At 33.7% G+C, this 22,455-nt stretch overlaps 1 protein-coding gene, 1 long non-coding RNA gene and 1 other non-coding gene across 4 annotated transcripts; 2 read left to right on the top strand and 1 right to left on the bottom strand.

Moving 5' to 3' along the window:
* Positions 1,517–21,320, top strand: LOC109351908. The gene is made up of 3 exons (XR_002108302.1): positions 1,517–1,527; positions 13,653–13,655; positions 21,072–21,320. It is a non-coding gene; the product is annotated as an uncharacterized LOC109351908 (long non-coding RNA).
* Positions 6,132–6,203, bottom strand: TRNAQ-CUG. Its single transcript has one exon. It is a non-coding gene; the product is annotated as a tRNA-Gln (tRNA).
* Positions 17,904–21,171, top strand: LOC109351906 (receptor-like protein kinase THESEUS 1). Of its 2 annotated transcripts, none has more exons than XM_019593597.1 (2): positions 17,904–18,031; positions 18,226–21,171. In XM_019593597.1, the coding sequence occupies exon 2, from the start codon at positions 18,349–18,351 to the stop codon at positions 20,881–20,883; it is 2,535 nt and encodes an 844-aa protein (XP_019449142.1). In that variant the 5' UTR covers positions 17,904–18,031; positions 18,226–18,348; the 3' UTR covers positions 20,884–21,171. The 2 variants fall into 2 exon arrangements, with proteins under 2 accessions (XP_019449142.1, XP_019449143.1); XM_019593598.1 differs by having other exon boundaries at positions 17,915–18,031; positions 18,217–21,171.

Raw genomic sequence — 22,455 nt, 5'->3', positions numbered from 1 at the left:
TTATTATATACAAATATTCAGATGGATGATGGAGGAAAAAAGAATTAGTTGTTCTACATTTTACTAGCTTTGGGATATAAATTAGTGAAGAACTTTGTATAGATGATATACTGTTGAACTCTATTGATGCAAGAAGAAATATCGATTGTAGTTGTGGTTAGTATATCTGCATCAGCAACTATATTAAGCTCAGATTAAACTAGAAGATTTGTAATTGGATTTTAGCTTGTTATATGGCAGTCTATTTTATCACCCTAGAGCCAACTCAGCTGATTAAATAAAATGAATAAAGTGATAAAGTGTGAGTGTCAGGTTTTTATCATTTCTCCTCTACCTCTCCTTGTAATATCTCATATGTGTCTCTAATATGGCACATCTAAGCATGTTATACAAATCTTTATCATTTCACCGGTCATTCCTACATGATCTAAAGGAGGTAGAGTGTGTGTATCCTTACATAAACTAATAAAAAGAGTGCGATTTTAATTTGTTTGTTAATACAGTATATATTCTTATTAATAAAATACATCGGCAAAACTTACAAGTTATAATTCATAATTGTGGAACTTTGATACAGTGACAATAACTATGTTTAATATTGGATCTCTATCATATATTATATTTATATATGATGATATTATTTACCAGAGCAAATGTAATCCATGCATGGGAGCTATGCTTCAATGTGAATGTTCATGCACCTTGTCAAAATTAATGTCTCCTTCTTGATTATATCAAATATCTGTGGTCTTTGATGCTCATGCTCCATGATCACCAGGCCAGAAACTGATCTTTTCATGCTGTCTATTTTTGTTTCCTTATTTTCCTCCTCCTAAAATTGGCATTCGCTAGTACAGTTAGCCCTATATCTTAGGATAAATTACCCACTCTTTTCATTACTATATTCCAATATATACACGTTCATCCAACTCTGAACTCAAATAGATAATTCAAGTATATATGACTCATCTGCAGAAACACGGCCACTTTCACCGTACCTAATAAAGTTGGCATGCACGCAGCAAATTTCTACAAGAAATTGCCAGAAAATATGAAAAGAATTTGTTAATAACAGAGAATTTCAAATAGTAGAAGGAAAATCTTGATATGTTCCAACTTTAATTAGTATCAATTCTAGAAGCTAGAAGAAGTAACATGGAATAATATATCACGAATAGAGGAAAGTAGTACCATATAGACATGAGATCATAGTTATCAGCTTTTTCATTAACCCTATGTGTCATGTACTAGACTTGTTGCATCATACACCAAGTGCTAAGTTCTGATCCTAAAGAACAAGTGATCCAACATACCTGTACTATGTATAACCGGTAACTATTTATAGGATACAAGATACACTTTGATTGGATTTATCTCGTACCTAAGCTGTAGGAGTAGATCATGCTGGAAGCTCCTCTTCTTGGTCTTGTGGGTTGCTCCTCTTCTTGGTTGGACAAAGGTTAATACTGATGGGGCTTCTCATGGTGCTCCTGGCCCTTCAGGGGGGTATTTTCCATGATAATGATGGTTCATTCTTAGGGGGGTTTTCTTCCTACTACAGCATTCAGGATTCTTTGTATGCTGCTTTTGGCTGCAATTTCTGCAATAGAGATGGCTCATAGGAAAGGTTGGTTGGAATGTGACTCGGCTACGGTGGTTGACATCTTTAATGGCAAGTTTCAGGTGCCTTGGAAGCTGCTCAATAGTTGGTATCGGTGTAAGGCATTCCTGTCCTCCATGACATTCAAAGTCTCGCACATATATAGGGAAGGAAACACGTGTGCCGACAAGCTTGCTTCTTTTGGAATTTCTTCTAAGGTTGAGAGTTGGTGGGATCAGACTCCTTCCTTGATTAGGCAGGACATTCGTAGGAAAAAGCTTGGTCTTCCTAGCTTTAGAGGCAAAAATTTGTATTAATTCTCTGCTCTTTGTTCTTGTTGCGCTACTGGTTTCCTTTTTAATAAATTTCCGGGTGCTTGCACCTAGCCTTAAAAAAAAAAAAGAGTAGATCATGCTGGAAGACATGACAAATAACTTCAACTAAACATTGAGATTGTTTTGGATACATCTCTTTCGTGACAGATATGTAGATAGCTGTTACGTTGTTGTAGTTGGCACAAAATATGTTCTTGAATGCAGTGTTGTTATTTGGATATTGGACATCATCAAGAATAGACTATCACTCGAGGAAAAATATATATTTACAAGGGCATATTTAGAAATTAATAAGGTTGTATGTTTTTCTTTTTTGACAAGACGATTCTTGGAAACTGTCTATTCCTTTGTTAGATAAGGTTATATATTTACCCATATAATTGAGTATGATCCTCATTCATTGAGTTATCATTTTAATAAGATTTTTGATTTTTGATTTTTGATATCTGAAAATTACATTAGACTTCAACGGCAAATTTACGTGGATAGTGTAGTCAAACTACACTATCACACGTTTGGTATATGTTTCAAAATATTTACGGAAGTAGTGTATTTTTAGGGAAGTCGTGGATGATATCCACGACTTCGGGGGGAAGTCGTGGATGGGGTCCACGACTTTGGGAAGTCGTGGATGGTATCCACGACTTCTGTGACATATTCTCTCTCTCCGGAAGTCGTGTACCCTAAACACGACTTCCATTGTATATTGATAATAAAATAGCTATGTAGCCTAGTGGTTCTTAATTTTTATGAGAACCTAGAGGTCCATGGTTCAACACCCACCTATTGCTTTTTTTATTTTTATTTATAACTTTGACATATATTATTTCTACAAGTACTATGATACATTATGAGTATATTGCATTATATTCACTACCAAATTTTATACATTTTTATTCATTACCTAATTGTTTAAAACAATATAAAATAAAAATGTACAAAATTCAGTAATGAATATAATGCAATTTAACCATAATGTATGATAGTCCTTTTATAAATAATATATGTCAGTTATAAAAAAAACAATAAAAAAAAACAATAGGTGGGTGTTAGAACCATGGACCTCTAGGTTCTCATAAACATCAAGAACCACTAGGCTACATAACTATTTCATTATTAATATACAATGGAAGTCGTGTTTAGTGTACACGACTTCCGTAGAGAGAGAATATGTCAGGGAAGTCGTGGATATCATCCACGACTTCCCAAAGTCGTGGACCCCATCCACGACTTTCCCCCCGAAGTCGTGGATACCATCCACGACTTCCCTAAAAATACACTACTTCCGTAAATATTTTGAAACATATACCAAACGTGTGATAGTGTAGTTTGACTACACTATCCACGTAAATTTTCCGACTTCAACAAATATGAGTCAACGATATAAAGTTTTTCCGTCATTTATTTATTTATTCAGAAGACTCTAACTAAAGTTCTTTTCCTTGAGAATATTGTTTCTTTACCTTTAAAATTTTCACCTATAGTCCACCTTTGGTTTAATCTGGTATTGGGATATTTGAGTATGGGTATCATTATAATTTCTTTCGTGGGACTGATAAGACATAGTTGAGTATTTTTAACCGGTAAATTTATTTTTGTAGTATAGTTTGACTACAAATTTACATCAACGGTATAGTTTTTGTGTTAATTACATTATACTTTTTTTTAAATCCGCAATCACATGCATGATTCCTTTATTTTTTTCTCTTGGACCCACCTAAATCAACAACACTGGTTACATCTTATTTTTTTAACATTTCTATAGAAATCGTCACTGCCATTGACGATTTCAAATTTATATATTATACGTAAATCGTTTCCGGTGTAGACGTTTTATGTATACATTACCTAAATTTCACACCACAAATTTTGTATATAATATTTTGTACCAACCTGCTTTGTTATAACAAACTTCACACCACAAATTTGTATCTAATATTTAATACACGTGATACTATAAATATTGGTTAGTATAGAAAACGTCATTGTCAGTGCCGATTTTTGAAGGAAATTTAAAAAAAAAACCTACACATAAAACATCTACACCGTAAACAATTTACATATAATATATAAATTTGAAATCGTTTAAAAAAATAAAACACCACCAGTGTTGCCGATTTAGGTGGGTCCAAGAGAAAAAAAATAAAGGAATCGTGCATGTGGTTGCCGATTTAGGAAAAAGTATACTTATGTAATTAACACAAAAACTACATCATTGATATAAATTTATAGTCAAACTACACTACAAAAGTAAATTTACCATTTTTCACCACTCGGAGGTGACACAAATAAAGATCAAAATCCACCTCATTCACTAGCTGCCTAGCCTTCTTTTGAGCTAAATTCTATAAACCATTCTTGTAATTATCATCTAAGGGAATCATTATCTATAAACCACACAAATTAAATATTCCTTCAGTTGCATTTCCATTCTAGGTAAGAATACAAATTAACTTTATAAATTTAGCATCATTTGTGCTTCATTTCCGAATAGATATCATAACAATGCATTGCACTGTCGTTATTGCCATATTGCTATCCTTGAGTTGTGCATGACGTTTCACACGGTCCTAAAGTCTATGAAATCTTATCCTTGAATTAAGTAAAATATGAAAAGAAAAATTCTCACATAACCTACCTGTATTCCAACCTTATTAAAGTGGATTACTGCCAATTAAAATAATTATACATAGGAGTGTGAATTAGTTGAGTCAAGCTAATACTTCAAGTTTGGATATTTGACTAGTAAATAAAAAGTTTATTAGTTAGATAAATTTTAACTTCAAATGCAAACTAAAAACTAGATACCGTGGCCGAGAGAAGAAGTACCGAAGTTCCTATCAATAGACAAGTTCAGTCCATGAGAATTGTAATTGTAATATAATAATTGCACTACATAGTTGAAGGCATGAAAACCCTCAGAAATAGCCAAATTCCACATTTTTTCTTCATCCAATTCATTTTCTTACATCCAGCAACCTTTTTGATACAGGCAGCTGGAATATTGGTGTATTAACTATTAATTTTATATGAGAAACAAACTACTGGAATATCCTCATTTTTCAATAAAGAACTATAGTCACATCACAACCATAATCTGTAAGCTAATTGCTCTGAAATAATCATAACTATAACTAGTTTTATTGAAATGGGACTGCTTCTTGTTCCTTTTTTGTGGTTTTCCATTTTTTTGGATGGGTGAGAGTTAGCACATGACATATTGCCTAAAAAATTATCAAGCTATACAAACACTTGTATACTCCAGAAGGTGTCTTTTTGTAGCATACCTGATACCTTCCCATGTATTAGAGATGCATGTACCAAAGAGCCCATTTCCTTCAGTTCTGCTGGTATACTCGCCAATATAGAATCCTTTTTCATCTACCACTATCTAAAGTAAGAAATTAATTATCAAAGTTAGAAGTCATCATAGGAACACAAGAAAATTCCCAAGTGTTAAGGCATGTATTTTATATACATAAAGGTTTCTAACAACAAAATTACAAGGCTTCACATATGTGATTGCACAGGAAATAGTTACATGTCAAAAATTGCAATTAATTAGTTACCAGAAAGCATGTCCAACGTTCCAAAAAATTTACATCTTCATCATCATTCAATAAAACCCCCAAGGATCAAGTGAAATCCCTCAATATTAATTACTTAATAAGTTTCCTCATTAATTTTGTGTACATTTGTTGTTCCTTATAATGCATAATAGGTGAATACCTGCACCCCTGTTCTGTGAGTAACTATCTATGGCAATAAACCTAATGATCCTTCTCAAATTGAAGTGAGCACAAGTTACTTAAGAAGGGAAACAATGTACACAAATGATCATTGCCAATTGAAGTGAGCACAGAAACACTAATTATTTTAAGAGTTGTCTCACTATACACAATGCAATCAAAGTGAACTGAAATCGATAACATGTAAATATTTATAATGATAAAATAGTGTCATGAACCTGGATAGCCTTCATGTTAGGGTTAGCAGTGATGGCTTTTCTTAGAGCAACTTCTCCTGTTCTGGGAACAGGAGATATATATGATGATAAATCTGATGAAGAATCAAACAAAGGAAGCAAGAATGTAATATAAATGAGTGGAACAAAGTACGCGCGTTCTCTCCGTGGCTGGGGATTGTAATGACTTTATTGCCCTCGTTTTGGTATCGGGAAAAAAATGAAATTTGGAAGGTCCCACCGAGATTTGAACTCGGGTTACTGGATTCAGAGTCCAATGTCCTAACCACTAGACCATGGGACCAACTGTTACTTATTTTTTCATTGTTTTTAATTGTCTATAACTGTCTACCTATCCCCACTCCTTATCTATAAACTCAGTCTTGCCCTTTTTTTTCATACAGATTATTAAAACTTCTCATACACCATCACATAATTTTTTTCATCTACTACATGATATTTTTTAGTGTAAATGTAAACAAATATTAACATACAAGAAGTAAAATATTATTTTAGAAAAAGGGAAATTTGGATGGTATGAAACTAGTTCCTAGGGAAATATTTTAAACAAATATTTTAATAGATAGGGAAAAAATGTGAAAATGTAGGGAAATTTGGATGGCATAAAAAATGGGTAGGATTGAGGAGACCCAACTCCCAACTAGAATACAGAGCATCAAATTAATTTTCCATGCAATTCGACACCAGAGCAAGCAAGAATGCCTCAGTCAAGACCTCTAAGTACATTCCCTTTGTAAACTCCAGAGGTCGGTCACCGACATCAGTTATCGCACCACCGTCCTCTTCTATAATCACAACACCAGTTGCATTATCCCACATTTCTCCTTGTACCTGGACTTTGTGAATTTCATTAATATATCAGCATTTCCCTAGTTATTGCTGCATATTTTACTATGATGTTTTCTGTTGAATCCAATGATGGTGTATTGGTGTTCAAAAGAGGTGGCAAAATAAGTGTCGACCTTTTATCAAGTTTTGAAAGAAAATGTAAAAAATGAATATCGGATAAGAGGAATACAAGTATTAAACATTTTAATTAGAAGAACACTTTGGAGTTTGGCCTGATTTCAATGAATCAATATAATGATATTTAACCAAAGCAACCTATAATCTCCAACCTACATGGACTGAATCTCAACATGCTAGTAGATATAAGTACATAACAACCTTTATCTGTGCCCTACACTTGGCAACCATCCATGCACTCAGTGATTAATTAATTATAGCATGGTCAGGTCTCCTGCACAAATAACATGATGCAAACAGCGAGTTTTCATCCATTGATCATTCAAAACGTGTCCAGGTCAATCACTTCATCTGGACACGCGTCACTCATCGAACGGTCCATTCCCAACCAAAGAAAAGTTCGACCTTTAATAAACTTTATTTCCATCTCAGTATAAATGCCTCCTCTGTCCCCTTTGTAACATTAACTGATTAAAGAAATCCAAATCAGAAATTAACCATCAAAACCGGAAACAAAAAAAACATCATTTCAACAACGTTGGAGATTTGTTGAGAGAGATCAATGGTTTTCTTCTGTTTTCTGGTGGATCAGAGGAGGAAGGTAAAGCGATCTAAGCCGGTGGCGGGATCATGCTCACGGTGCGGCGGCGGTGCCAGTGTGGCGGACATGATGACACAAACAAGATTTTGTTGTGTTCCTTTTTATTGGAAATCTTGGAAGGCTATTATGTGCACTTTCTGTGGTGCTATGCTCAAGTCTTATAGATGAGAAATATTTAACAATGAGATCAAATATATAAGTGCAATCAATTTTATTTTTTCCTCATGCTTTTATTGTATACCATATCTCCATAATCTCTCAATGAAAGCACCAATGATACACTCTGCTGCAGAATGTTCACAAGATTGAGCACTCTTTGAGTGAGTGGATTAAAAAGGAAGAAGAAGAGAGTATTTGAGAAAGAATAAAAGGATCTGAGTCTTATTATTTCTGAATTGCTACTTCATGATTTATTTAAAGGATTTTGGATGCTAACAATCAGGCTAAAAAAAAAATAAGATTTAAGTTAACAATAACCTGCATATATTATTTGCACTAATTTAGGATCTTCTAGGCCTTTCTTCCGCATTCATAGTCATTCGTCCATGCGGGTTTCTTAATTACTCTTTATTGTTGGGTCATCACCTCCGGTCTGTTCTGCTGGGCTTGCCTCATTGTGAGTCGTATCAGCCCGAATCCATTTTTATTCTCTCACTTACTCTCCCCTAAAACAAATGAGAGAAAAAATATGTTTTGTTTGGATAGTGAGTAGAAAATAAGAGAAGAGAGATGTAAGAAAGAGAGATGAGAGAAAGAAATATATGAGAAATATAGTAGATTTTTGTGTTGTTCGATATGAAAGAAAGATAAAAGAAAGAGAAGAGAAAGAAATAGATATAAATAGATATAAATGTTTGAATGACAAAAATATCCTACAATAAAAAAGAATTTGAAAAAATGTCTTATTATTAATTAAAAATTAAGAATTATAACTTTAAAATTTATTACAAATATTATATTATTGTAATTTCAAATTTTAGTTTTTAACACTAATTATGAAGTAAGAAAATGTAAATGAAAAAATAGTGATGAAAATTTTATATAAATAAACTGATATAATATTGAGTAATGAAAATGGTTTTTTAATCATTTCATCACTTTTCTCACTTTCTCACCATATAAGGAGAGATTTTTTTTTGTGTGTCTCATCCACTTTTTACTTCTCTCCTTCCTTCTTCTCTTCAAACCAAACATGAGAAATTCTTTATTTCTCTTCAAACTCTCTTCCCTCTTTTTTTCCTTTCTCTCCTCTACCAAAGAGAGGCTATTTCTCTTCAGAATCTCTATTCTCTTTCTCTTCTATTTACACTCTACCAATCAATTGCTAAATCATTTTATGATGTCTCTAATTTATTCTACTATAAATTTTATAGTCTTAAACAATGTCATTCAAGTTGGATAATATTATTGTATATGATAAAATTTCATTATCAAATTCTCGAGACATTTAAGATCCTATTAGAATTATTTTGATCCAAAATTAACATTTTTTAGGATAATTTGATATTATTTATTGTATAGGGATTAACTTGTACAGGCAAAAAAAAATCAGAGTCTTCACACTTCAAAGTATTTATGAAAATGACATGATTTTATTGTTGGTTTTTGAGAGTGTGAAATCAACAAAGAGATAGAAGGAACACTTGAATACTAGAGCTATATATATTTTTAAATTTGATTTATAGATATGAGTTGGAAAGGTGGACCTTAAGCTTGCCCAATTAATGTTGTAGAAATATATGTTTTGGAGTTTGAATTTGTCGACCAGAGAAGTCATCCAAATGTAGATGCAAGTTGTAAGTGTGGAACTAGCAATGTGCAATAAATGTTGAGAATCGCGGGCTTAGTTCGGAATGCCATTAGGCTGTAATGGATGGATAATGCATTGCATCTGGCACAACAAATCCTATATATGAGTACTAATATTATAAAGGCCATATGGTTAGGTTGGGTAAGACTCTGAAACTAGAAGTTATTAGTCAAAGACTAGAAGTTATTAGTCAAAGACTAGAAGTTATCCTTTTGTTTTGCCTAGTCCATGTGTAGCTTAAATATTTGTTGGACTCTCTCATTATCAATTAACATACCCAATATCTAATGTAGCAGCACTATATAACAAAGGTAAAAGGAGATGTATAAACAGATGCAACCAATAAACCTAACGCATAAAACATAGACATAACGACACTTATACTCCTTCGCTTTCCGTGTGTTGTCGTCATTATATTTACATCTCTGTCGTCGCTTGTGCATTGTTGTTGTCTCAGTCTTTTTCGGCACCGTCACATCCTCATTGTCGTCGCCTATGCATGTGCTGGAGATGAACACGATGAATATTTGGAACACATAAGGAGAGGAGAGCGAAGTTTTTGTTTGTTTGTTTTATCATAAGATGACCAATTCTAAAATATGGAGTTGTAATCCAGAGAATTAGGGTTAAAAATTGAGTTTATGCTTTTTTAGTCGTAATGTACTTCTATGGAATCGTGATTCAAATCCTGAAGTACTTTCAAACATCATAATTAAAATGCTAAGGTCTTATTTCAATTTGAACATTGATTTTATGGTCAATTCCATGCACCAAACAACTCCTTAGAGAAGAAAATGATGGTTTTAAAAACATAGTCAAAAAAGTGGATGGGTAACTAGGGTTACATGAGTTTTATTAATTTAGCCTTTGTTATTCATATTTTTTTGTTTCATTACTACTGATAAGATTAATATTAATTAGGTAAGAAAAAATGACATGAAAAAACATTTATATTAAAAACTTAAAAGTTTGGAAATACTGAAATTAAAAACATAGAAATTGGAAATATTGAAATTACAAACATAGAAATTAAATCTCATTCTCAATGACGTTTATGATATAATGAAGTGCTACACGGGGTGGTCTTCTTCTACGTGGTGGAAGAACTCTTCTAAGTTGTTGCTCCTCTTCCTCCTCACCACCTTCATCATCATTATCTTCATTACCATGAATATTGTTTTGTTCTGGTTGTGATAGCATAGTAGGACGGTAAAATTCTTGTGACCCATATATTGACATTGGGGTGTTTGAACTTGTAGCAAACATTGATGGTAAGATATCCTTGAAATTGAGAACTTTGTCACATATCGTAGGTAGTTGGAAATGTTGTAAAAACTCTATATGATTGTTCTCCGTGAAGATAAGGTGGTGGTACTTGTGTCTGTGATTGAACATGTGTATGACTAGAACTTTGATGTTGAGGTTCACACTCGTTTGCAGGCATATTGAAATGTTGAGCAGGAGAAACTCTAGGTTGGGAAATGTTGAAGATAAGCAAGGAAGACAAATAAATGATTAGGAAAAAGGAATTAAGATTATGAGAAAATAATAAGGAAGAGTGAATATTATAGTGTGTTTTCTAGTTCGAGTGAGGAGTGATATATATAGAGTTTCTGGTATATAGTAGTCGTGTATAGTATCCACTACAATATACAACTTAAGTTTCACATCCACGATTTTAGGAGAGAGAAAATTGAAAAAGTGAAGTTGTGGATACCATCCACAACTTCAGGATAGAGAAAAAGTGGATGGTGTCCACAATTTTAAAAGGAAAAAAAATTATCGTGCGTCCTAACCACGAGTTCAGTAAAAAGTGTATTATTTCAGTAATATTTTAAAAAGTTATACCAAAACCGTAATAAAGAAGTCAAAATACACCACTGGTATAAAATTTCCAAACTCTGATATAGTGACAAAAGAAACTCATTCTCCTTTGGGTTTAAGAGTGATACTTATTTACCATCATGGTAAAAACTTTACATCAGAACTTTATAAGTTTGTCCAGAGACATGATGAATTGATATTTATTATTGCAAATGAATTTTATAATTATACAAGTTCCCGATGTTAATTTACCAGTTTCGGTGAAGTTAAAATGCACATATTAGAAACTCTTATTATCAATCAAACTAAATTTTAGAATAAAAACCGTAATGGTTAAAACTCTTCATCCAATTATCAGGGAAAATTCCGTGGCTCAAATAGACCATATCTTCATGTCTAAACCCTAATTGAATTATTTCAAATAATATAAAATATTATTTTATGTTTTTATAACTTTTTTTCTCAATTAAATGACATATTTTGATTGACATAAGATACGGATGAAATAACAAAAGGGACAACATATCTTCCTTCCATTAATAGTATTTGAAATAAAATCCAAGTGTAAATAACTGAATTTCACAGCATAGAATATGGCTATAACTAGTAACTAGATAAGAAAGTTAATTTAATTTGAAGAAGTTAATACATACTGAAAAACAATCGTCACATCTAAACCTATGAGTAAACTTTGGGTGACAGCATTCTCACTGTATTTGGAAGGATGTGAGTTGAGAGATATTATTGGTATATCTAGATTAGAATAGAGGATAATATAATAGCAAATGAGGAACAATGATCATCTCCAATATTATAAAGAGGAATTTCTTATTTTTAATTTATCTTCTAGGTATAAAATAATAAAAATTTCATCTCATTAAAAATAAATAATCCCATGGTAATCATATACTTGTGCGTTGTTTGTATCCGATAAAATCCTTACTCGGAAATGAGACATTGTCGTTGTGTGAGAGGCCATGTGCTCCCATTCTCTTTTGCGGTGGTTAGTTAAAAATGTCGTGGAATTAGGTACACACATTTAGTCATGTCAAACTTCGAACCAAAGCGGTCCCTCCTCTTTTCATATTCTTCTCCTCATATTGTCATTTGTCTTCATTTTCCCATCTCTATTTCGTTAACACCGTTATCACATTTTACCTCTGTTCCTTTAATATTTATGCAAAACGGCATAAATCAACATATGATTACATTGTTGTATGAAGGAGTATTCACAGTCTATTTAGATCAGCAAAATGATTCAATCCAAACACGTAATTAACATGCAGTCTGGATTGGTCTGGTCTATTTATATTAACATGTCCAATTTGATCTAAATATAACATACGGTTTTGGTTTGGTTTGGATCGGTTTTTTTATTTTATAAAATATTGAAATTACACTTACATTCAAAACTCATAAAAATGACTAAATATTAAGCATAAAACAACAATAAAAATAGTGTTCAATAACATTAAAATATTTGCAACTATAGTATAAGTAAATAACATCATAAAATAGTAATAAATAGTAAGACTATAATAATAAAAGTAGAAAATAGTAACAACAACAAGGTATCAATAATAACAAGACAACAAAATAACAAGATATCAATAACAATAACAATAATATGAGCATTTGCAACATAATTTTAACAATTATGGTGTTCCACCGATGATTAATAACAATAATACTTCCACAACAATAAAATAGATAATCAAGCACCTAATTAGAATAACACGTTAATCCTCTTTGTTTGGTTGTGAGATTGGTTTAAGTTCTAAAAAAAGTGTATAAAAAAACATAGCAACTTACATATAAGTATGTGTTATAGAATATAACAAATAAAATACATATACAATTTTGGAGTTGAGACTTAAGAATAAGTTTGGAAGATACTTAAAAGTATTACACACTTAAACTTTACATATTATTTCGGTCCGATCTGGATCGGTCTGGATCCAAGAGTTGAAACCAAAACCCAAACCGAACTAATCGATCTTTAAAAATTAAGTCCAACACGATCCAAATGCATTCGGTTTTTACGATTTCGGACTATTTTGGATCGGTTTTCATTTTATTGTTGGACCTGTCTGGTTTTACTTAGAAAAGAAAGAATCAAGAAGGAAATAATTCCTCTTGTTTGGAGAAGAAGAAACGAAATGCAGCAAAGAAAAGCAAGAAACAAAATAATGCTTTGATACTTTCTATTATTGAGAGATTGATTTTACAAGCTTGGTTCTTCCCCCTTTATAGGAAGAACTTTATGAATCACATTAATAACAAACTAACCAACTAAACTAACTTAATTAGCACATGCTAAATATGACAAAATACATGAATATCATAATAACTTGGATAACAAGAAACAGAAGGCCCAATGGACTCATGTCCAGATTTCTGGTTAGGATGCTTGATTGGTCTTTGGCCTTGTTGGTCTTGCTTAAGGCCTGAGTTTTACTGAAAACAACTCTGTCCTGATGCTTTTGGTGCAAGGCATAAGGCCCTGGTCTGGCTTGGTGCATATGGTGCAGGGCGTATGGCCCTGCCTGATGCATCTAGTGCAATACATAAGGCCCTGCTCTAGCTTGATGCATCTGGTGCAAGGCACATGGCCTTGCCTGGTGCATCTGGTGCAAGATGAATGACCCTGCTCTGGCCTGGATTCTAGCTTGGTGCGTATGAGGCTGCCTAGGAACCCTGTTCTGGTGCAGCTGATGCAGGGCAGGGTATTGATTGACCAAGAACACAACTTTGTCCATACTTGAAGTATTGATAGTGTTGGCCATGGTTGGTGTTGGCTTGAGTCTAGTTACAACTTCATTAATCTGGATCATACTAGTTGTAGATAAAGAGCTTATATGATTAATAAGGGTCAAATTATCTTTTAATTTTGATAGTTTTGAACACCCTAGTTATATGTCAATACAATATTGGTATCGGATTTAAAAAGTTATGTTTACTAAGAAATGTAATAATGGTCTTAATTTAGATGATACTTTTTCGGTTTTTCCTTCTAATACATATTTTTTCTCTTGAGTTATTAGTTTTTTCTACACGAGTTCAAAATTTTAAATAAGGATTAATATAAAAAATATTAATTAATACGTTATTAAACTTTTATAGGAAACATGTAAATAGGAAAACAAATTCTTCAAAATATCAGATAAATAGACATGAGAGTATAATTTATCTTTTATACATTTTGAGGATAATGAAGTATGACATATGCCATTAATAAATATATCTTATGATATGTTACAACACTTTCTAAATAAAAGTGTATGAAATATTACTCTCGTAATAATACCCTATGCATATTTACAAGTGTCTTTTTTGGTTGAAAATTTTGTTTCTATTTAATTATTATTTTCCAAGTTCAGGATAAAATTATATATTTATCAATCATATCGCTATTTTCACTATTACTAAGCAAAGAATAATAGTGAAATAAATATCAGAGAAAATTAAGAATTATATATATAATAATAATAACAATAATTTTATTAAAAAGAAGTAAGAATTGTATATATAATAATAATAACAATAATTTTATTAAAAAGAAGTTTAATACTTTCTTTGATTTAGGTAAATAAAAAAATAGAGATCAGAGTTAGTATTTATTAAAAATTAGTGACAAAGGGAAAAAGCATGTATTCTTTTATGGATGAATTGTGTGGCCGGGCTGAAGTTGTAGGTGAAAGATCTTGAGTATCCGGACATGAGCTCTTATGAAATTTGAATGAAGGTTGACTTTGATCCGCCGATAGAGGTATCTGAAAAGATTCTTTGACAATCAAGTCAGTAAGACGGGATAGATAATGCTCAGGAATAAGTGAGATATAAGAAGTAAGTGAAGAATATTTTCTAAGTGATACTTCCTCTTGGGGGAGACCTCTATTTATAGTGGTTGAGTTGGATGACATGACTCTGGAGGATACTGTCGGCATGACCGACCATTCTAGATTGTCACAGACTGCTTTTCCCATGTCAAATGGTTTTGGCAAAGCCATACTCTAAGCGTAGTTGACTTAAAGCTCGTGTTAGGTCTGCTAGCCGTATTGCAGTCTGTTCTTATCGTGTGACATGATGGAAGGTGGGTCTGCAGGTGGTGTGGCAGTACACTGTTGAAGGGGGTATCAAATGGGGAGTGGTTCCAACTCCGACCTGAGATGTTTGGTGTAAAGGGAACGACTTCGGCCAGGTTCTTTAACTAGTTATGTCTGATCTTTACTAGGCTAAATAAGTGATCATCTCAGACAGTTAAAACACCGATCAACTGGGATGGAACACATGGTAAAGCGAAAATTGAAATTTTCATGATTGCTTTCTTAGCATTAGGATTGACGTCATAAGCAATGAAAGATATATATTTTTTCTCATCTTTTTACCAGTTTGGACTTTGGAGCCCTCAAAATTATTTTGGAAGAGCATATAGTTTTGAATTCATGCCAGTATCATTTTAGGCATGCAACTCTTTCTTACGCTCTTTTGTGGGCTCATGGGTGTGCTAAGATTTATAATCATAATTTTCTAATAATATATTGGTAGCCATTTAGCACTCCTAGGGACGTATGCACAATTAGCTGAATCATGTTAACGAATTCTCTTGTTTCTTTTTTTCTATTTATTCTATGCACATTATTTGATTGTTTCTGGCCAACGTTATCGCTTCCGCTGCATCAACAATTGATATTAGAGCCAATTGATAGATAACTCTTAACTCAGACGTAATGGCTAAAGAGGGTGAAGGCGTGATAGCTAGACAAAGTGCATTTGCGCATAAAGTAGATGAGTTGAAGGCGAAGAAAACATGGCGGAACTGTGATGGGGGCGATATATGTTGATCTAGAACCCCAGAAGTTCATGTACTAGTTAGGATCAAGTTGGAGATAGAGACTCATGTGTTGAGTTTGACCCATAGACATGTGTTGGCAATATCTCTCTAGATGTTGAGAGAATTTTCTCATTTGAGATGAGAAGTGAAATATCATAATGACGTGTCTGAGACATCATAGCGAATGATGTTTATTGTTTGGAAATTCATAAAAGCACGGAGACACTGATTGACTTTGATGTAGGGACACGAGCATTGGTAGAGATGTAGGAGTGTGACATGTGCATTGACTTGGATGCAAGGATCTGACACAAACATTAGTTAGCATTGATGCAAAGTGTGTGATGTGGGTATACTCCGTATGGTGGAGTATGATAGTTCATTTATTTTGAATTAGGATTGTCAAAGTAGACAATGCTGGTAGCGGTTGAGGCTCTCCAAGGAAACTTCAAGGTTCAGTTTGACTGAGTATTAAGGAGGACGATTGTTGGTGAACTTTTGTGTAGATGTTATAATATATCAAAAGACATCCTAACAATAGATGGTTAGACGACATGTTCCATTTGATGGCGGTATGAGAAGTTGTACTACAAGTTTGGAGAGTTAGGCTTTTGGTAACATCGTTAAGGATCAATACTCAGAAGGTTTATACTGTATTGGAATAGACTCTTATATGGAGGAGTTGCTAAAGAGAATTAGTCATTGAGCAATGTGAAGTCATATATTCGATAAGGTATAGATTTTTGTGTAGATTTCCTAAGGAGCGAAATATTTGTCTATTTCAATCAAAGTGGAGAATGTTGGGAAGCTTCAAATATGTTATTGTGTTAGTCCAACATTGCGTAGTATTAGAATAAAGTAGAGTGTCAATGTCATATATTGGTCTCAAGTATATTATTATAATGTGCACCTGATATATGTACCAAATAAAAACATCACATGGGTAGGTGGACCCATGGATGTGCTATGATTTGTAATTCTTATTGTATAATAATATCTTGGTAGTCACTCAGCACTCTCGGAACGTAGGCACAATTAGTTGAACTTTGTCAAAAAATTCTCTTTTTTCTTCTCTTCTATTTATTCTATACACATTATTTGATTGCTTTTGACCAACGTTGTGTGACGATCACTCCCGCTGCATCAACATATGTTTTATACGTTCAACTAAGGAAAATACCGCTTATAGAACAAAATTGTTGTATTTTATTATTATATCATTCTCAAATTTTCATTTCACTATATTTCATAGTCATTTTCTATCTAAATTCTAAATAACAAAAAAAAAATAAAAGTATAGTTAATAAACAAGTAATAATTTTTTTCCGATGCAGATAAACAAATAATAAATAACTATGTGAAGGATAGACTCTGTGAGGAAGCAAAATAAAATACGTCAAACTCTCTCAATGAAATTCATACATCAAGAGCCAAGCCGCATTAACGCCTGCCCCTTCAGTAAGCCACGTTAAAATGGGTCCCACAGATCGTTAAACCATCATAGCAAATCAACATTCCACAACATAAAAATTTGTTTTTTACTTAATTTTTTTCAAATAGAAACTGTACCCAAGTACAACTCAGTTAATCCATACAACTACATATAATTAACATATTTTCTGCTCTCAATAGCTATTGTTAGAAATAATTTAGTTAAAGTATTACTTTGCAATAATAATCGCTACATTCAAACTTTTCTTAATTCAAAGCTATTTTCTATCATTTTTATTACATTATTTCAATCTTTTCAAAGATTCTAGAGTTCGAAGATGACACCACAAAATATCTAGAGAACATATAAGAATAGAGCAGTAGTGTAGTAGAGTAGTTACTAGAGTTTGAACTCTGAAGTTTCGTACCTTTTTTGTAGCATGTGGGGTCCACTTTTTTTCCTTTGCAAGCGACAGCCTAATCAGACAGCCTGGAAAACGGTGTGTTCATAATTCATATTATCGCCACACTAAAAGGAAAAATCTCAACTTGACGAGTTTTCATTAATGGGGTTCATGTTATATCAACTGGGTCTTCCTCTTATGCTCATTTTTTGGTTCCAAGATTCATTATTCACACATTAAGGTAAGGTCCTCATCATTTACCAACATAACTTAACAAAGCTCCTGTTATTCTTTATCTACTTAGGGAGCTTGTTTTGTTGGAAAGGATGTCTGTGACGTTAGAACCTTGTACTTTGTTCTGTATTGCTTGTTATAGAAAATGCATGGTTCTGTTCATTGGTTTTGATAGATCCGTGGTTATTGCAGGTTTTGCAGTTCTGGCCTCTGGGGTATCTTTGTATCCAGATTTTTATGACTATAGTGAAGTGGAATCCAATTTGGTGATTCGGGTACCCATCAACTAGTTTATTGTATTGTGAAGACCCGGTTGAAGATAAAATGGCGAAGATGGAAGTTATAGAATGGGTTTCTTATGTTTTGGTTGTTTTTCTAGTTTTGGTGAATGGGGCATATGCCTTATACAACCCACCTGATAGTTATCTAATTGCTTGTGGTTCTTCCAAAAATATTACCTTTCAAGGTCACACTTTTGTTCCTGATTCACAGCATTCATCACTTGTATTAAAAACTGGGAATTCTTTTGTTGCTAGTTCCAATTCTAGTAGTACCCCTTTTCCAATCTACGATTCAGCTAGGATTTTCACTGATAAAGCTTCTTATAGCTTTGAAATTCAGCAAGAGGGTAGGCACTGGGTCAGGCTATATTTTTCCCCTATTCCAAACTCTGGGCATAATTTGGCTTCTGCTTCTATAACAGTGGTTACTGATGATTTTGTCCTCTTGAGTAACTTTACCTTTAGGAACTATAATGGTTCTTATATGTTCAAGGAGTATTCAGTCAATGTTACCTCTGATACTTTGAGTGTGACCTTTATTCCTTCAAATGGTTCTGTGGCCTTTGTCAATGGAATTGAAGTTGTGTCAATGCCAGATGAGTTGTTTGTTGACCAGGCATTGGCTCTCAACCCACCAGCCCCATTTAGTGGACTTTCTGAGCTAGCTTTTGAAACCGTTTATCGCTTAAACATGGGGGGTCCTTTGATTACTGCCCAAAATGACACCCTGGGAAGGACCTGGGTGAATGATCTGAAATACCTTCATGTGAACAGTTCTGTCTTTAATGTCTCGGTCAGTCCTTCAACTATTAAATATCCGGCAGGTGTTACGCCTGAAACAGCGCCAAATTTGGTCTATGCCACTGCTGAAACAATGGGGGATCCAAATGTAGGCAATCCAAATTTCAACATCACTTGGGTATTCACTGTGGATCCAAAATTTTCCTATTTTATCCGGGTGCACTTTTGTGATATTATGAGCAAGTCACTTAACACTTTGGTGTTCAATTTATTCATAAATACAGACACAGCTCTTGGAAGTCTTGACCTCTCATCCTCAACTAATGATTTGGCTGTGCCTTATTACAAGGACTTTATTTCCAATACCTCGGCAGGATTTAGCACTTTGACTGTAAGTGTCGGTCCAGATACAATGGCAGACATCACAAATGCTACTATGAATGGGCTAGAGATAATGAAGATCAGCAATGCATTGAAAAGCTTGGATGGTCTTTATTCAGTTTACAGTCTCCTTCCTAGGTCACCCTCAAAGAAAAACAAAATAGGAATAATAGTTGGTTCTGCACTTGGTGCTTTAACTGCTATAGCATTGGTTGGTTTCTGTTATTGCTGCTTGGTAAGACACAAGTCAAAGTCTCCTCAACAGGGAAATTCATGGCTGCCTTTACCTTTATATGGAAACTCTCTTACATTGACAAAAAATTCAACAACTTCACAGAAGAGTGGAACTGCAAGCTGCATTTCTTTAACTTCAACGAATCTTGGTCGTTTCTTCAGTTTCCAAGAAATCCTAGACGGAACCAACAAGTTTGATGAAAAGCTGCTTCTTGGTGTTGGTGGTTTTGGTAGGGTTTATAAAGGAACACTAGAAGATGGGACCAGCGTAGCTGTTAAAAGAGGCAACCCAAGATCTGAACAAGGCCTTGCTGAATTCCGAACAGAAATTGAGATGTTGTCCAAGCTTCGCCACCGTCATCTTGTGTCTCTCATTGGTCATTGTGATGAGAGGTCAGAAATGATTCTTGTCTATGAATACATGGCCAATGGACCCCTCAGGAGTCATTTGTATGGAACAGACCTGCCACCTCTATCATGGAAGCAGCGACTTGAAATTTGCATAGGAGCAGCAAGAGGCCTTCATTATCTTCACACTGGTGCAGCTCAAAGCATAATTCACCGAGATGTTAAGACAACAAATATACTCTTAGATGAGAACTTTGTTGCTAAGGTTTCTGATTTTGGCCTCTCCAAAACTGGTCCAGCTCTTGATCAAACCCATGTGAGCACTGCTGTTAAAGGTAGTTTCGGTTATCTCGATCCTGAATACTTTAGGAGACAGCAGCTCACTGAGAAATCAGATGTGTACTCATTTGGAGTAGTTTTAATGGAAGTCTTATGCACAAGACCAGCCTTGAACCCTGTCCTTCCAAGGGAGCAGGTTAATATAGCTGAATGGGCAATGATTTGGCAGAAAAAAGGGATGCTTGATCAAATCATGGATCAAAATCTTGTCGGAAAGGTCAATCTTGCTTCTCTTAAGAAGTTTGGGGAGACAGCTGAGAAGTGCTTGGCCGAGTACGGTGTGGACAGGCCATCTATGGGAGATATCTTGTGGAATCTTGAATATGCTTTGCAGCTTCAAGAAACCTCATCAGCCCTCATGGAACCTGAAGATAACAGCACAAACCACATTACTGGAATTCAGTTGACTCCACTTGATCATTTTGATAACAGTGTGAATATGATGGAAGGGGGAAACTCTTGCACAGATGAAGATGCAGAAGATGCTACTACAAGTGCAGTGTTCTCGCAATTGGTAAATCCTCGTGGAAGATGAGATATCGTGTATCCATGATTCTGGCCAAGGGTCATTAAGTAGAGTGGCTATTTTGGCCTTGGGACTGGTTGAATAAGTCCTGATTAATGAATGAAGGTTATTTGTTATTTAGTTTACCACTTCTATAATCCATTTTTGGCCATAAGCAATTTACTATGTAATATAGCTGGTTGGAAATTGTATGCTAGGTACCCATAAGATTGTGTTGTACTTCATGTAAACCAATTAGGAGTTCAACTCCACCAATTGTTCTTACACCTTACCATATATAAAGATTATAAGTTCTTTTCTTTCAAAGCATAAATATGGACTTGATATTAAACCAATTAGGAATTCAGCTCCATCAGTTGTTCTTACACCTTAAAATATATGGAGATTATAAGTTATTTTCTTTCAAAATATGAGTATGAACATGATATGAAACATTTGAGAACTTATCTAAGTTGATTTTATGAGCACTGCTAATTAGAGGCGACCTTCTGGTACATACTTCACAAGTTTATTACAAACAAAGTTCATTACTATAAAAGGGGCGAGCAAGAAAGGTGTTCTTCACATTGGAAAATTATATTAACATGCTATTTTATTTATAAAATTATTGGTACCCATAATTTTGAAAAATAGTCACTCTAAAAATTTCGTTATAATCTCTTTTATATTGGTCATACTGCCATAGTTTTTTTAGTGCAATGTCCCACTCTGTTTTGCCTATATAGTGTTAGTGTTAGATTTCGAATCCCTTTGAATCAAATTAACTTAGCAGGCAATATCAATAATGTAGCGGAGCATGGTGCTATTTCAAGTATGTTATACGTATATATCTTAGTTGCATTTTGTTAGTAATTTTTCTATGAAAGCTTTTTCAGTAGCCCTTCACTATGGATGGCAAAAGGATGTCTTTAATCACGTATCAAAGATAATTCTTCAAGCCTTCACTTGGTTTGATAGGCTTCCGTGGAAATGTATGTTGAGAAATAAGTTTTATATCGTTTGTCTCATTCTCCTATACATAATTTAAATATATGTTAAGTTAGTGGTTGCTAATTAATTGCTTTGAAGATGGAATCCCCTAACATACTCTTATATATACATGCTTTCATTTTGGGTAATGTCTATTATATTATATGTATGTCCATTTAGTTACCAGATAGAAAAGATTATAGAACTCTGAGGTTACTCATGAGTGTGGGTTGCAGGCAAGTAACTGAAGGGGACCACCTGAATCAAGATTTGTCATACTGCAAGACAATTTTCCTTTAAAATGAAATAATTGAATAAAAGAGACTAATAAGATTTGGAATTATATTTATATTTAAAAATAGAGTGGGGTTGTTGATACTTTTAAGTGTCTATCTACACTCTGGATTAACAAATCATGTTTTTTTGTTTTTATTTATCAAATTTATAATTATTAGATGAGTGATGTGAACTAATGATAATAACGTTTGCTGAATAGGTTCGGGTAGTACATTATTTCCATTGCTTTATTTTCGGATCCAAATCCGTGTTAATACTTACTGAGCGTATTACCTACAGGTCTTTGAGTACTCAGCGGATCTGCGATTAGTCACA

This window comes from Lupinus angustifolius, chromosome LG07 (genome assembly GCF_001865875.1).
Source record: "Lupinus angustifolius cultivar Tanjil chromosome LG07, LupAngTanjil_v1.0, whole genome shotgun sequence".
Lineage (NCBI taxonomy): Eukaryota > Viridiplantae > Streptophyta > Magnoliopsida > Fabales > Fabaceae > Lupinus > Lupinus angustifolius.
Note: the sequence above shows the minus strand (reverse complement) of the source record. Positions and strands in the feature narration are given on the sequence as shown.

Bases quoted from the DNA above. Each gene is read 5' to 3' on its own strand.
- LOC109351906 (XM_019593597.1), top strand. From the start codon at position 18,349: ATGGCGAAGATGGAAGTTATAGAATGGGTTTCTTATGTTTTGGTTGTT.